Source organism: Mya arenaria, chromosome 11, assembly GCF_026914265.1.
Source record: "Mya arenaria isolate MELC-2E11 chromosome 11, ASM2691426v1".
NCBI classification, from domain to species: Eukaryota; Metazoa; Mollusca; class Bivalvia; order Myida; family Myidae; genus Mya; species Mya arenaria.
In genome coordinates, this window is record NC_069132.1 from 36,660,538 (window position 1) to 36,676,414 (window position 15,877).

Genomic DNA, 15,877 nt, shown 5'->3' on the forward strand with positions numbered 1-15,877 from the left:
TCTAGTGGTAACTGCTACAGTTGTAAATTTAAACGGGATTTGGTCATTTCGTAACCTTATCATTTCGTAACCGCTGAATCTTGGTTATTTCGTAACCATTCTCTTAGTCAATTCGTAACTATCAAAAAATCAATTGGTACACTTAGCACATCGTTAAGTGTATTGTTCGAACCTGGATGTATATGGCACAGCAACCAAGACACCAATTTGGAGACATTACTCAAATTCTCGCTAATAACAAACCAATAATTTACGTTACTCAATAGTAATTATATATATATATATATATATATATATATATATATATATATATATATATATATATATATATATATATATATATATATATATATATATATATATATTTATGGTAAATTAGAAATGATTTGTTAATACTACCAAAATATGTTAATTATTTTCTTACATTTTGCTTACTTATAAACAATAATTTAAGACTGATCGCGATGTATTTTTGAGTTAAATTACTTTTACATAAATGATCAAGGGTCATTCTTGACCTATTTCATTGACTATATTTGTTTGAATTGTTTAAAACAAACAAAATTTTGTTCTGTTCTTTTCTCAATTGATCCATATTCCATTCTGCATACTTTATATCCGAAACCGACAAAAAACAGCCTAAAATTATTAGTTATGGTATTAATTTCCAATAACAAGATACAAAATTAAACATATCGGCACATTTTTAATACAATAAGCATATAAAAACCGCATACTCTCATTCGGCAAACTCACTAAATTTTACAATACTTCTAAGCAATTTAAAAAAAATGAAAGTCTAAAGTTATATGGTCTATATATTTAAAAATATTGGCTTAAGGTCACAATTCCTCTCAATGGTAAAACATCTGTGAATTAAAAAAAATATTACATTTAATACTCAGCCTAATTATAATATTTGTCATAGTTTCAGAGTTTATTGGCAAATCGCACTACACTGTTAGGAATACAGAAGGAATACAACTACTAGATTTAACTTCATAATTTTATGTTTTATACTTACAGTAAACTTATTTTGTAAACTCAAATGATATTAAATTAATTCCTCATATAGGTGTCAACGGTTACGATATGACCATTCGACTTCTTAACGGTTACGAATTAACTAACACAATGGTTACGAAATGACCAACAATGAGCGGTTACGAAATGGAAAGGTTACGAAATGACCATAATTCATTTAAACCGCCCTATATAATTCAATGTGTGATCAAGTGTTACACAATAATTATATTTATATATATATAACATATCAAGATAAACACTTTAAGCGTGTGATTTCGTTCCCACCCATTTCCATACATGTTTTGCTTCATTGTGTAACCGTCTTTCTTGATATTATATAACAAAATATTTTATAATGAGTTGACGTGTCGCAACCAAGTCCAAGGACTGTACCTCAAAGGTCAATGCCATACTTATAGGTCAAAGGCTGAAATGATGCTTGTCCGTGTTGTATCTTGACCATGCCTTATAGGATTTTCAAAAATAACTGCCATGAATGTTCACACCCTAATGAGGTAACAATTTACTATTTATCTAATTTCCTGCACGTTGACCTATCACGCAACCAGTCTGTTTTAAAAAGCACCGAAGAAAACCAAGTATTCCGAATTGCTTGGATGTGTTTAGACATGGCGGACAGGAGTTTAACTATTAAAAACATTGAACACATTGTCTGATTTCATCTTCATGCACAGTCATTTCATAGGATGCTCGAACCCTGATCAAACAACTACATAGTCTCTAACTGAAAAGTCAGTTGCAGTGACGTGAAAGAATGGGAACAGGGCAGGAATCGTTGTTTTCCCTTGAACTTGTTGTTGAGAAACTGTACCTTCCGTATGTCACATGCAGATATCCTGCTGTAGCATTTAGATTGTTGGATTTCCCAACGATTCTTATCAGTCATGTTGAGAAAGATTTGGCAGATGGCATCAAACAGAAGATCAGCATTGATCCATATTACAGAGTGCCGAATCAGTTTGCCGAGCTGCAAGACAAAAACGGAAACTTTATAGTGAAGAAAGGGAAATCTTGCCTATTTAAGATTTCTGTTGACACACTTGCAATGCATTTGACAAACACACCGTTGTACATAATGGTTATAGATGAATACCCGGAGGTTCCGAAACTGCTCGGAAATAGCTCTCTTGCTTTGAGTGAATTGGATTCGATTAAACATGATATTAAAACAAATGGACATACTGTACCATCAGTCCATGGAGATAAGGGGCTTTTCAAAATCTATAGTTTAATGGGCAAGGAGATAGGATACATGATAATGGGCTTTCGGCTGTTAAGTCTAGGTCCGGGGCTTATCAGTCATTTGCCAAATAGTGCATTTGTTAAAAGAGCATCAGAAGTACCAAAACAAAAATCAAGACAACAACATTCAAAACAGCAACAGTCTGTGGTTGAAGAAGTCATTGAAATTAAACAACAGCAAGCCACGCAAGCAGCTCCGCCAGTAAGAAAACCATTTGATTTAAACAGTACAAGGGATGTCGCTGCAATGACAGAAATGGACAAATGTGATGCTTTAATGCAAACTGACAATTTTGAACAAGATAATATTGATGTTGCTGAAAAGGCTGAGAAGATACTGAAATCAATTGAAACCCAAACTGAAAGGAGAAGAAAGGCTCCACAAAAAGCACCCGATTTCATGATAGCCAAAGATGAAAGTGAGAGTGATGATGAAATAATTCTGAATCCTAACATGGTTCGTCCTCCTCCATTGTTTTACAACAGCGAAGCACAACCAACTGTTAACATAGAAAGAGACATAAATGCCTATCTTGGATACTCAAGCGCATTTGATGATGCAACATTGGAAGACCTCTCAGAGGATGAACATTTAGATAAACAAAATCTTAACAGACTTGATGACAGGAAGGTAAAAGAAAGTCCTTTGTCTCAAATTCATAAAGAAGAGGTGCGTGTACAAGATGCAAAAACAATTGTCATCAGTAACATCAAAGGAGCAAATAAAACTGAACAGAGCAATCAGCAAGTACCTGCATTTAACCTTGGTGCATTTAGTGCAAGTGAACCTGCGTTTCCCTTACTGACAGCTTTACTAACTGAGCTGTCAAAGATACAGAATCCCCAGTTTGTAAACCAGGCTATGCAACAGGTATCACAGGCGCAAACATCTGTGGCAGCACCAGCTAAAGCAGGTAGCATTCAAAAAAGTAAATCTGAAGAAATTGTCAGAGATGCCACTGAACTAGAAGAAAGTGCTGCTCCATTAAGTCAGAAAAAACGAAGCCGTAAATCAAACAGATCTGTACAACAAACAGAAGGTGTTCCAAAAGGCAAAGGCTGGTTAAGGAAAGCGCCAGAGGCTGGTGTGAAGAAAACTAAATTAGTTTTTGGTCTTACTAACACTCAAAGGTTAAGGCTTGCTAAACAAAATCCTAACTGGTTAGAATCTGCTGAAAAGGATGAAAAAGCTATAAAACTTCAAAGACAAAAAGAGAGACAAAAACAGAAAGAGCCAGAGCCAGAATTGGAAACTGGAAATCTGTCAGATACCTACACTGAAGTGCGTAGACTAGCAGCAAAAGAATTGGAGAAAGAAACGCTTGGAAAGAGCCAGCTAATGGCGGAAGTTTCCCGCACTAAAAAGTTAAAAAAGAGAAGCTCCAGAGAAAGTTCCCCTGCTAAGACACGGAGCAAGTCTCCAAAACTGAAAAAGAATAAACAACTGAAGGTATAGAATATAACATTGTAGTTATTCATTAAAGACTAGTCTTTTTTAAGAATAAAATGTTCTATATTATAACTATTAAAAAGACACTAATTAAATGCGCAGTTAGTTTTCACATGTTGAACTGGCTTTCTCAAAAAATACCCCTAGACCAAATGATATTGAATTATAAATTTTTATATTGAATAAATTTTTACAGCTTTACTGTTATTGGGTTCAAGTTTTAAACTAGCATACTTCAATATATACATGTCTGACAGTTCATGAAATTTGATAGATTAGATATCTATTTATACTTTAAATACACCAAATATTTAACCTCATGTACTAATGGTTTTTATAGATTAGAATAAATGCATTGCTACTTGTCAACCTATTGTAGGAGACTGTGCAGGTCAGAGAGGACTCTGATGTTGACAGCCATGAGAGGAATACAGCCCATGGTGCAAGCAAGACCGAACCTTCTGATGCTGGCAAGGAACGACTTGACTCTGCTGCAGATAGTGTACCTAGCTCCAGAATAGAGGTGAGTGAAGTTTGACATCGTCATGTACCCATGTTACATATATTCTGCTTAGGCTGTATTAATCTTGGGGTAATCATAAATATGAGTGTTGGTATCTGAAGTTGGAAGATGGTTTATCAACCAGTTTTCTTACATACAATTTTTAGTTATAAAGTCTAAAGACAGAGGTTTCAAATATTGTGATATATATCAAGTATATGGGTAGAACATGTAGACCATGGCAGTTTAGATTTTGTTCTGGGTTTTGAAGTGGACTGCAAAACATTTTAATGTTTATTGATTATGAGAAATACTTAGTTAAGCCTAAATACCAGTGAGCTGAAAATGCCTTAAAGAAGTATTAATGAAGTAATGTTACACTATTGGAAGTTATAAATGAAAAAAAGAAACTCATAAATCACTGTGATTTTACAGATTGTGTTAAATAGGTAACTCATAAATGCACTTCAATTTTTCTAATTGTTTTGAAATATCATTCAGGTTCACATCCCCAGTGCTAGAGTGTATGAGAGCGATGATCATGACAACACATTCTCTGACAGCTTTGAAGAGGAGTCCATTACAGACAAGAGGGACACAGGTTCCTCCAGATTCCCCGGATTCAATAAGGGTAATCATATTGATTGTCCTTTAGTGAAATAGAGTAGCAACTGCTAAAGGGGCCTTCTGTGAATTAAATAAAGAGATCTAAATGATATCTCACTTTATCAAAAAAGGAGACCTGGGCCGGTATTCATCAACCATCTTAAGTCATTTTCCTAAGTTAAGTATCTCATACTAACTGAATAATATCTAAAATATTTTATTTTCATGTATTTTATGTAAAATACATAATTGTATGATAAAAACACTTAGTTTTCATAGTTAAACTAAATTATAAAGCACTTGACATGACAAGCCCGTTTTAAACTTAGAAGGGCATTTAGATGTTAGTCAGTATGTACACAAACTGTTGCACATGAATTTTATTTTTTTATCAATAAATGATATTTTATTATCTATAATATTATAGCTTTAAAGGGATGTCTACGCTTCACATTAAAGCTTTATGTACTCAATATTTTAGGAGATGACACCTTACCTGACTCCATCAAGCCCGATGGTGCCACTTCCCAGAACACCACGATAGATACGGATTCCCCATTAGAGTCCACCAGAATGTCCAAACAGTTTAAGCAGGCCGCCACAACTGGAGAGTCCTTGTTCAAGTCTATGGAGTACAACACCAACACCAACCAGTTTCAATCTACTGACGAGCCAGAGCTTCAGCAATTGATGAGCGAGGGAGAGAAATCTGGAACCCTTCCCACTCCTAGCACCGACCGGTCCTTTGCAGCCAAGAGCCCTGTAACTGGAGGTTACACGCCAAGTTTGACACAAGGTACTACCCAGACAAGGCTTTCAATGAAGTTTGAGGTTCTTAATCCCCAGGCTTCACAGCAGTCGCCCCTGCCTTCGATGCGCCGCTCACAACAGTTTAAAGTAGACAGCATTAATGCTCGGCCCACGCCAACTGGTACACCAAGATCTCGATCTTCCCAAGGCAGCCCTAAGAATCCCTCTCCAAGGCCAAGGAAAAATCTTCGAGAGAGGAAGATCGAGTTTAAGAAAGAGTCTATTCACACGGAGTCTGTGAGCTCCTATATGCCTTCAGAATCAGAGAATATCCTCTCACTGATAAGTGATGGAAGTTATTCAGATGATTTTCACATGAGCAGTGAAAAAGATGAAAGCAGCAAAGTATCTCTTCCAGAATTTCAAAGATTTATACCCAATTCCAAACTCGGATTCACAATTAATTAGGATTAAGAATATCTAAAATATAGTATATATCTAAGGATTGGCATATTATTTCATGCTTGAGATTTTTCAATTTTATAGGATCAATGCAATTAATTGGTAGTTTTTTATCCACATTTGCTACATGTAATATTTCATTGGTACATTCAATTTTGTTGTTGTTACCATTTAGGTTGGGTTAAAATTCTTTCATATGATAGGTACTGCTCGTAAACATAGGATTTTATAATTTTGTTACTGTCAGAATAAGAAATGTTGCATTTAATTTCTTCAACATTACAGATACCGTACCCAAATATTGAAATTTTCGAAACAAGCATTATTTATTTTTCGTTTGTTCAAGTGTTATCATAATTATGGTCCCAAATTAATTCAAATAGCTAAAAACGGACACTTAAGATCTCACACATTTAAGCAAAACCACATAAGGTTTCTTTGATGATAAAATTTAGAAATTTTTAATCCTGTGTGAAAGAAATCAGAATTGGGAGCTGTTAAATTCAGACTAACATTAGTGTTTTGTTGATTTTGCTGGACATATGCATTTAAAATAGTAAGAAGTATGTTGAAATGGCTTTAGATTACAAGACTGAATACCTCAAACTCAAGTAATTTCTAAGGATTTTCAGGATAAGGATTTTTGTCTTGTTATGCCTGTAGTTTTGACATAGCATAAATTTATATTTGCAGACATTGGGCCGATTGTTCAGAACTTTGTTAACATCATCCTTGTCAATTTTCAAATCTTTACAGCTCTGGGAGTTTCATGGGCAAACTTGTGATCTGCAGCATTTATAACTTGATTCAAGACAACTGTATCAGCTGTACTGGATTTATTTAAATATGTAAGCACATCATCATATATCACGTTGAAAAGTTAACAATGATCTTGTTATTTACATTGTTAAAGTTCTTTAAGAAATTTTGAACAATCGGCCCATTGTTTATACATGTATATTTAAAGCAGCTGTGATATTTAAGTTTCTAGAAGATATTGTAGTGACTTTGTAGTCTTTAGTTTATTTGTAGAATATTAAGTTAATATATTGCTATTAAAATTATCAACATTTTGTGTGCTAGTTTGTCTTTCAAAAGATACTGATGTTTGTAATTAAGTCCAATTGCACTAAGCTCTGCATAATTGACTTCAAACCAGACTGTTTTCGGAGTACCACTTGTAACTATTGATCCAATTGGCTTGCCATTGAAAAATCCTGATATATTCACAAATGTTAAACCAATGGAGCTTTTTACTAGCGACATGATAATCCTTGACCAAGAAATGGACATGGTCTTGGGTTCTATACATTATTTTTTCAAACTAGAGCTATCACTGTATATGATTGATATCCCCAAAGGCCGCCCTGATAGGAAATCACAGTACAATGTATTGGGGTTGGAATTTGAGAACTGCTGGTAATCATTGTGGCATTTCGAGTCTTTCATAACCTGACTAGTGTCATCGAAAATTTGATCTAGTTATGGTTTGTGAATTCAACTAATAGTTATATAATAACTGGCAAACTAGCCAAGATTTGCGTGACTTGTTACCTATAAATGCATTCCAGATTCAGGCAGCAATTTATTATTTAGTTATGGTTTGCAAATTCCACTTAATAAGTAACATAATAACGGGTTAACTAGATAAGATTTGTGTTAGGGCCTAGGTCGTGGTACCGAACTTGGATGTTTTGCAGTCAAACATTTTGACCAAGTTTCATTGTCTTAAGCCAAATAGGGGTCCTTAAGTGTTAACATGGGTTTTTATAAATTGATCTTGTGACCTGGTCGGACACTCATGCCCCATATGTGAACTTCATCTGGATTTAATGACAAAAGCATTCTTCATGTATGACATTATTGATGCAAGTATGACACTGTTGACTGCCCAAGTGTCAAAAAGATTTTTTTTTTGGGGGGGGGGGGGAGATTTTAATGTATTAAAATGTAATGAGGTCTTTAGTGTCAACATGAATTTTTTATTTAAATTGACCTAGTGACCATGGTTTTGACCGCACACGACCAGGAATCAAACTCAACACAGGAATAGTAAGCTATTTCTTTAAAATGGGGGCCATTACGCCAAACATTGGATTCTAACCAAAGTCTACCTTGCCCGGTATTTTATATTTCCAGTAGTGAAAAACATGTGTAACAACAATAATTTGAACGCATTGTACCTGTATTAAATTATCGTCCAGGCACCAAATTCTATGTTGAAAAGGGGCAATAACTCTATCAAAAGTTGGTACATTAATTTGTTAAATATGTCACACTTAGACCTGTTTTTATGTTATCGAACATGTGTATCAAAGTGTTTACATCCAGACACCTTTTTTCCATTTCAAAGTTGAACAAGGGGACATAACACTGTAAAATATTGAAGGATTGTAACGGAAGTCTTACTTGATTTATATCTTATGATGTTAAACAGGTATATAAATTGTCTAAAACAGTAAAAAAATTCATAACTGTTGGGACACCATTCTGTTTGGCAAATCCAAGACAATATGGGCCATAACTCTCAAATAATAATGGTCTGGAACCAAATTCAACCTTGACCTTATATCTTGGTACAACAGGAGTAGCAAAAATAATTAAATTAGTAATCACTTTAAAGCGTAATTGTTTGCATACCATTTTATATGGGAAATTTGAAGTTAATCAAAATTTATTGGTTTCTAACAAAACTTATTTTAGGTATTATGTTGACCAAAAATTATCTGAATGTGTCAACCCTTATTGTCTGGATACTGTTTTTTAAGGCAAGTTAGCAACTTTGCTGACCACAAAAACAATAAAGGTCATCTAGGACAATCTGTTCTAAGTGATTGTGCGGAAAAAATTCAGAAGCCGTGACCTCAAAGGGGCCTTAACTCGGTCCAAAAACAAACTTGACTGAATCCTTATTACGTAAAACATGTGTAAGTGAACATCCTTCAGTTCGCCAACCCAATCACAGGTTATTCTCCGGACTCATATTTTTGGCTCATTTAGAGTTGAAAAGGGGCCATTACTCCTTTTAAAAATAGTGAGTCAAACTTGTATTTTTGTAGCAGAATTAACTGTTACCTACCAACAATCACCACTTATGTACAACCTTGTTAAATTTAAATGTTGAATTCTTCAAGATTCACAACTTCATCCACTACTGATTCGCTAAAAGGCCAATGGGATACAGTAATGGTCGACACATGTGCATCACTGCAATCTTGTCTGTGCGCTCATGAAATCTTCTAGATATTGAATTCAAACTTCATATACAGATAGAATACTGCAATGTACAAGAACCATAACACTGCCTGCAGTATTTTTTGTTATTGCCCTTTACTTTTTTGCATTTTTTATCCAGAGCACAAGTTTTCGAGGTATTTACTTCAAACTTCATATACAGATATATCTCATGAGGAGAAGTGCTCTCTTCAGGAACCATAACTGGTTGCTGTATTTTTGAGTTATTGCCCTTTGTTAATGTTCATACTTATATTTTGTCAGGAGCAAAGCTTTAAGTCTTCAAACTTCATGTACAGATAGACCTCATTATGGGCAAGTGTAGTGCACAAGAACCATAACTAATTATGCAGTATTCTCTAGTTCTTGTCTTTTTGTCTGAAACATAAATGGAAGTCTTTGGAGTATTCACTTCAAGATGGATCTCATTCCGAAGTACAGTGCACAACAACCATAACTCTGGGTGCAGTATTGTTTCAAGTTATTGACCTTTGTTAATTTTCATACTCATATTTTAATCCAGTGCATAAAACGAATTTACATATACTTCAAACTTTATATACCGAAAGATTTCATTTAGAAGAAGTGCACAAGAACCAGAACGCTGGGTGCAGTTATTTTTGACCATTGTTTAATTGTAATCCTTCGTCTTAAGGCAAAGTTGATACGGTTCTTAATTCGGCAGGGCATACAGCAGTTTGTGACTGCTCTTGTTATTTAACAACTTAAAACATGTTAAAAGGTGTAACCAAATGAACAACTGTCATCAATCTCTTTTTTTTCAACACAGCTAAAACCAACAAAAAAAACCAGAAGAAAATACCACTTCACATATTTTATTAACAGACAACAATTTTGCACACTCTACAAACAGTATAATAATTCAAATTTTAAACAACATCTCAAATTCATATTTACATGCATTTATATGTTTGAAACACAGAATACCATGTAACATTTATACTTTTAACCTTCCAGACAGACCAATACATGACATCCTGTACATTTAATATTTTAATTGCAGTGATCAAGAAACATGAACCCTTTTCACCTTAAGGCAAAAACTCAAATCAGAGCAAGTATAAATAGAAACATATTGAGTTTTTGCATTAAGGAGACAAGTATAAAACTATATGTTAATAACTAATGATAACCTATTATACATTGTATATTATAAATCTTAATTTGCCACAGAAATATCATTTACAGGGATGACATCCAATTAGAATTATGTTGGAGCACGAGCGATTCAGATCAAGGCCAAATAAAGGGTCAATACAATCCTGTTGAATTGTTTCTTTCCCCAATTTTAATGCACTTCATACTGTTTTAGATTCAAATGTCCAGTAAAAATACAAATGCACAATTAAGTCTGAAATTAAAACTTGAAATTCATGAATTTGATCATCCCTGCATTGTATATGATTATTTGTTAATTATTATCAATATTAAATTATTAACGAAACAATTTAAATATTCCATAACAAGCTTCTGCCACTTGACCATAAGCTAGCTGTCTTAATAGTTTTACTACAATACCTAACATTATCAGGATGTCAATGTTTGATCGTGCCATACTTACAATCTACAAACCCACGAGTTAAACATGCTTGTACACTCGAGCCCCCAGGCAGGTGATATGGGGGTTTATCGCCATCACTACAACATAACCAATACAAACCATTACAATGCTCAACAGACATTCATAAAATCTATACAATGTAAAGATATGTTACAGAGATTTTACAGATCATAAGGCATTAATGTATTGAATGCAACCAATCAAATATACATGTAGTACTTAGTCTACTCTGACAGTAATAATGTACATACATGTACATTGTAACAAAAAAATTCATATAGATAATTTCAGACGACACTAATTGACAATTAAAAATTTAACCATACTTAGTAATACTTTTATATCTTAGCATTTAACTTTAAAAAAAATCAAGAAATTGAGTAACTTCATAGGCAACTAAATTGTGATGTAAGTTCTCAAAAGGGGATGGAATTAACTAAGTTATAAATGTAATTGTATCATATTAATGACAAACTTGAGTTATAATTGTATCATAATTATTGATGCTCATATAATGAAACTTCATAGGTGCATCATATTCAAAGTAGAATATTACTATTATTACAGAATAATTCAATTACCATTGAATTGCTAGTGAAAACTATAACCAATGCGCTTCCCAGTATTTCATCGCTACTCGACCCAGTCACTGAAAGAGAAAACAGAGAAAACATTGATATAGTTGTACAGATTGTTGTACCCATGCCAACCCTCTCCTAACTTTACACCCATTATGAAATTATACATTTAAATTCCCTTTAACGTTTCACGTAAAATTTAAGCAAGGATCTTGTAAGAATTTACATGTAAAATTAACTCCCCATAATTCTTCATAAAATTATTTTTATGATATTGTTAAATTCTAAATTTTGAAACTTGCAAATTTGTAATTTTGCTGAAAAAAACATGATTCAATAAACACATAGATTTTATATAAAAGGTATACATAAATAAATAAATGTAAAAAAATGAGTTCACATTCCAACCAAGCTGTCAAACACATTTCATCCTAATTGGGCAACGGTACCAACATATGGACGAGACCAAATGTCTGGACAGTACCACAGCACTTTTATAATTATTTCAAACCTTCATAACTCAGGGCCAGTAGGATTGCAGCATACTGAAATGCTTTGCAACTTGTCGTGGAATGTAAATTCACAAAGTAAGAACATGAATATTTGACACAGACCATTTAATGTGGTTATACTACACCATTTTCAGTCCTCTCATTCTCTTTAGAAACACCTTGCTTTTGCCTATTGGCAATGTCAAGTTTTACTGGAAAGTAAAGCAAAAATCTGATAAAATACAATGAAGACAGTCAAAATCATGAAGAGTAAAATATGTACAATGAACATTAAACACAAAAAGTATTTTTTACAAAAATTACTAGCTATCAATTAAGTAATGAAAGTGAAGTAAGCCAATAAATTTTAAACATGTTTTTCTATCCTAACTCTTCACATTATTTTTTACACCGCTTTCACTTCACCACAATTACAAATTAAATTCCATTCACAGAAATCACTCATTTTCATCACTTCCTTTTTTCATCTCTGAATTTTTGAAATAGCTATGATCACCTGCTTTCTCCCAACCATTTGAAGCACTTTTAGCACATGAAGAACAGAACTCAAGAGATGCCTTATTGTTGGACACATGCAGGCAAACACCACCCGTTGTTCCCTTTAGGGCTTGGAGGGAACGCTGTTGTATGTCAGGTAACGAAGAGTCTTTAGAGTTCTTGGCAGACCCAGTTGCCCGTACATAGACACCATTTGATGTTACCTTAACATTGCCATTTTCATCAGGTTTATCTTTTAATGTCTCTCGTCCTTTACCTGTGGTAACCTTCGTATTTTCTGGACCTTGTGATCCAAACATTTTGCCATCTGGGGCCAGAAAGTACATACCAGGAACTGAAGGCAAGGTCTTCAAGATATTTGCAATGCATGACTGATTAGCAAGAACAGATTTTAAATAAGCAACTTCCTGTTCTAAGCACTCAATATGATTGTCTTTTGCTTTCACTTGATGTTTCAGATGATGTTTTTCCAAACCCAACTTTTCAACGGATGCTTCCAGTACTTTTAACTTATTTTTCTGCATTTGCCTATTTTTACGAGACTGTATAGCTCCTTTGGACATGCATGGAGTTGATTCCCTACTATCATCAAAATCAGAGCCATCAGAATTGCTGACTAAACTCCGCCGCCCACTTCGACTTTTTGAATAATCTGGGACAAGACTTCGTGCATCTAATATAATCGTGCCAGGTGGATACTCATCCTTAATGTCATCAATTTTTGAAATAGAGTTTTTACTGGGATTCTCAGAATCCTCAATTTCAGAAAAAGTTCTTTTACGCGTACACATTCTAGAGGGTCCGATTTCTGTTTTTGTTTTATTCATTGAGTTCAAATAATCAAGTATTTCCAAGTCGTCGTCAGACATTTCGGATACTAAGAAATCAGATTCTTGAGTGTGTCCGTTTGGGCTGACGGTGTCCAAGACTTCGGCAAACAAGGTCCCCGGGTCGTCGAAATGTGGGACTGTTTCTATTTCCGGAACGCTGTCCAAAAAGGAAGGACAAATGGTACTCATTGTCTTAAATGGTGGTGAATGTTGTCAGTCTTAGTAAATAATGTATTGTTAACTCAAGAATCAAATGCTGACATAGACATATACCTCCACAAGTTCTTCTTACCAATTTTATTTCGTTTTCATCGAACAAAGTATTTCCTACGCAGAAATGGCGCCGATACGTATGCCGAACGGACAAGGTCACGTGGGTTAAAACAGGCACCGTATTGATTTTGGGTCAGAGTGTAGGAACTTGCCTAGATTATCACTCACTCCCAGAGACGCGTATATATCATGCGTTATTATTAAAATGCACATGTATCTAGTTTAACTTAGGCATAATACTTCAGAGAAAACATGTAAGAGTGCATAAAACACCATCCTCATATTAAGCAATGGGCTACAATGACACAGGTTGTACCAAAATTTGTGCCATGCAGGCATGTACACCACTGGCATGAGAGGCATCTTTTGAACAAACTATACATGTAGCATCTAGCATTTCTGTATGAGGCCTAAGTCATTTTCAGGATTTTATTTTATTTTAATTTTCCATTTACTTGTTTCAAGATAACTCAGTACCATCTGTCCATACCAGGGACATAATTCGAAGACTCTATTTTGCTAGTCTCAGTGGCAGGTACAGGATATGACGTGATATGGGGCGTTATACTTTGGGGTGTAAGCATTGACTTGCGCCTCTCCCTCAGAACCGAATTATTTTTTTCAAAGTGTTCACAGGGGTCTTGTTGGTACTCAACTTAGAAAATTATAACGATTTATTATCCGAAATCGTGCATTTTGGACGTAATTTATTATCTTTTCTCCTATATTGAAATAAAAAATAAACTTTATAAACAATCTTTGGGGGGGGGGGGGGGGTGCGCCCTGAAAAACGTTTTCTTCTAAATTGTCATACAGCTCTTAAAGCCTTGAATTCTTCAAGATTATGTTTAGGTATTGAAACACAAAGGCTGATTTAAATGATTTGCATATTTCAGTTAATGAGAAAATATGCACTAAATAAGGAAATCTTTTTCAATAAACTAGGACAGGGATTTCTGCTGCGCCCGCATTTACCGCTTATCCTTGATGGAAAACTCAGCTTAATGAATATGTTTTTAAGATTTTTCCTGTTATAGTTTTTTTTTTTCCCGGTAATCAATTAATACAAAGCATGTATTAACATGTATCGCGATAATGCATATTTTTACTAGGCAGAACTGTCTTTCATGCGTTTTCGTCGTTAAAACTGCTATTTATCACAACCGTATGAAACTTTATGTCATTGAACTGTTTCTATGACGTTTTCTCAATGCTGATCGCTGAGCTTTCGGTAAAAAATGTAATATTTGAGGAAATGCGTACCGGTTCACTCCATGCATTTTCGGCTCCCCGGTTCACACGAATAACAGGTAAAGCTTGATTGACTTCAATACCAATAAGAACGTATGATTTAATGTTGCAGCTGTTTAACAAAGGTACATATTGCCTTCCACTATTGTTGTTTTATAAGAAGTAATAATCATTTAATCACAATATTTATTCAAACAATCGCAAGAAACAAATCTAGTTAATTTATTTCCATTCAAAGTAGTTGGCTTTTGCTTTTCAGTGATCGTATTGAGATCAAATTAATAAGAACTAAGACTAGTCACAATAATGCGCGTTATGGGAACGTTTTCATACATTGGATATTCATTATGTTCACTTTTATGTAAGGTCGCCAATACAAAAATAGCCAAAGACTCTGAAGCGGCTGTTTATATGGACTAGATCTAAGACTATATCGAACGTAGTTTTGTCCATAGAATGAAATTAGAGATGTAAGTAAAACATATTGATTTATTATCATTCGGTTAATAATGTCAACGGTTTCCTTTGCTGGGAACTGTGTTTCAGCAAAAAAATAAAAAAAAATAAACCAACGACCAGTGTGTGGGGCTTCCAATCTTCTCAGTGTGTCCCATGTAGCGTAAACACCAAGAAACTAGACGGATGACCGTCGTCACGCCTGTTCTGTTAACCAAATATTACAGATGTGTTCGGTTTTCTTGTTCATTGTTGAATTTCTAATGCAAGCGGTTTTTTTTTTACAATACATTCATACAAAACAGGAAAGGACAGAGCCTAACGCGTTCATGCACAAAAAGCTCCTTAATTATATAAAATAATATTTGGTTGATATTACATGAAGTAAATATTTACAACAACAAACAACTGGTTTTTGCATGTAATTTTGGGCCAATTACAGGCAAAGTTTTCGAATTCTCCATCGTTTAATTTCAAGAAGATCAATTCTCAGTCAATCTGACGGAGCAAATTACTTAAATTTATTGTTTGCACAATGCATACAACTATTACTTTTAAAGTAAAAGGGTCAGAACTCTGGAGTTAAGGATGCAATTAAACACGA

At 34.2% G+C, this 15,877-nt stretch overlaps 2 protein-coding genes across 7 annotated transcripts; one reads left to right on the plus strand and one right to left on the minus strand.

Annotated features, from left to right (window-relative positions):
• Positions 1-1,610: 1,610 nt before the first annotated feature.
• On the plus strand, positions 1,611-6,264 carry LOC128207419 (microtubule-associated protein 10-like). The gene is made up of 4 exons (XM_052910312.1): positions 1,611-3,739; positions 4,119-4,262; positions 4,743-4,872; positions 5,329-6,264. The coding sequence occupies exons 1-4, from the start codon at positions 1,802-1,804 to the stop codon at positions 6,063-6,065; spliced, it is 2,949 nt and encodes a 982-aa protein (XP_052766272.1). The 5' UTR covers positions 1,611-1,801; the 3' UTR covers positions 6,066-6,264.
• A 3,849-nt stretch (positions 6,265-10,113) lies between these two features.
• On the minus strand, positions 10,114-13,677 carry LOC128207978 (uncharacterized). Of its 6 annotated transcripts, XR_008256792.1 has the most exons (4): positions 12,462-13,655; positions 12,068-12,156; positions 11,457-11,524; positions 10,114-10,952 (listed from the first exon to the last, which is right to left on the minus strand). XR_008256792.1 is itself a non-coding variant. In XM_052911222.1 (3 exons), the coding sequence occupies exons 2-3, from the start codon at positions 13,330-13,332 to the stop codon at positions 12,080-12,082; spliced, it is 948 nt and encodes a 315-aa protein (XP_052767182.1). In that variant the 5' UTR covers positions 13,333-13,450; positions 13,586-13,677; the 3' UTR covers positions 10,114-12,079. The 6 variants fall into 6 exon arrangements, 4 of the variants coding, with proteins under 4 accessions (XP_052767182.1, XP_052767181.1, XP_052767183.1 ...); XR_008256791.1 differs by having other exon boundaries at positions 11,457-12,156; XM_052911222.1 differs by having other exon boundaries at positions 10,114-12,156; positions 12,462-13,450; positions 13,586-13,677.
• Positions 13,678-15,877: the final 2,200 nt, after the last annotated feature.

Excerpts from the sequence above, each read along its gene's own strand:
- LOC128207419 (XM_052910312.1), top strand. The coding sequence starts at position 1,802 with ATGGGAACAGGGCAGGAATCGTTGTTTTCCCTTGAACTTGTTGTTGAG. Across the intron at positions 4,263-4,742 it reads TACCTAGCTCCAGAATAGAG|GTTCACATCCCCAGTGCTAG; the intron begins GTGAGTGAAGTT and ends AATATCATTCAG. Across the intron at positions 4,873-5,328 it reads ATTCCCCGGATTCAATAAGG|GAGATGACACCTTACCTGAC; the intron begins GTAATCATATTG and ends TCAATATTTTAG.
- LOC128207978 (XM_052911221.1), bottom strand. The coding sequence starts at position 13,482 with ATGAGTACCATTTGTCCTTCCTTTTTGGACAGCGTTCCGGAAATAGAA. Across the intron at positions 12,157-12,461 it reads AAATGGTTGGGAGAAAGCAG|TAAAACTTGACATTGCCAAT; the intron begins GTGATCATAGCT and ends TTTACTTTCCAG.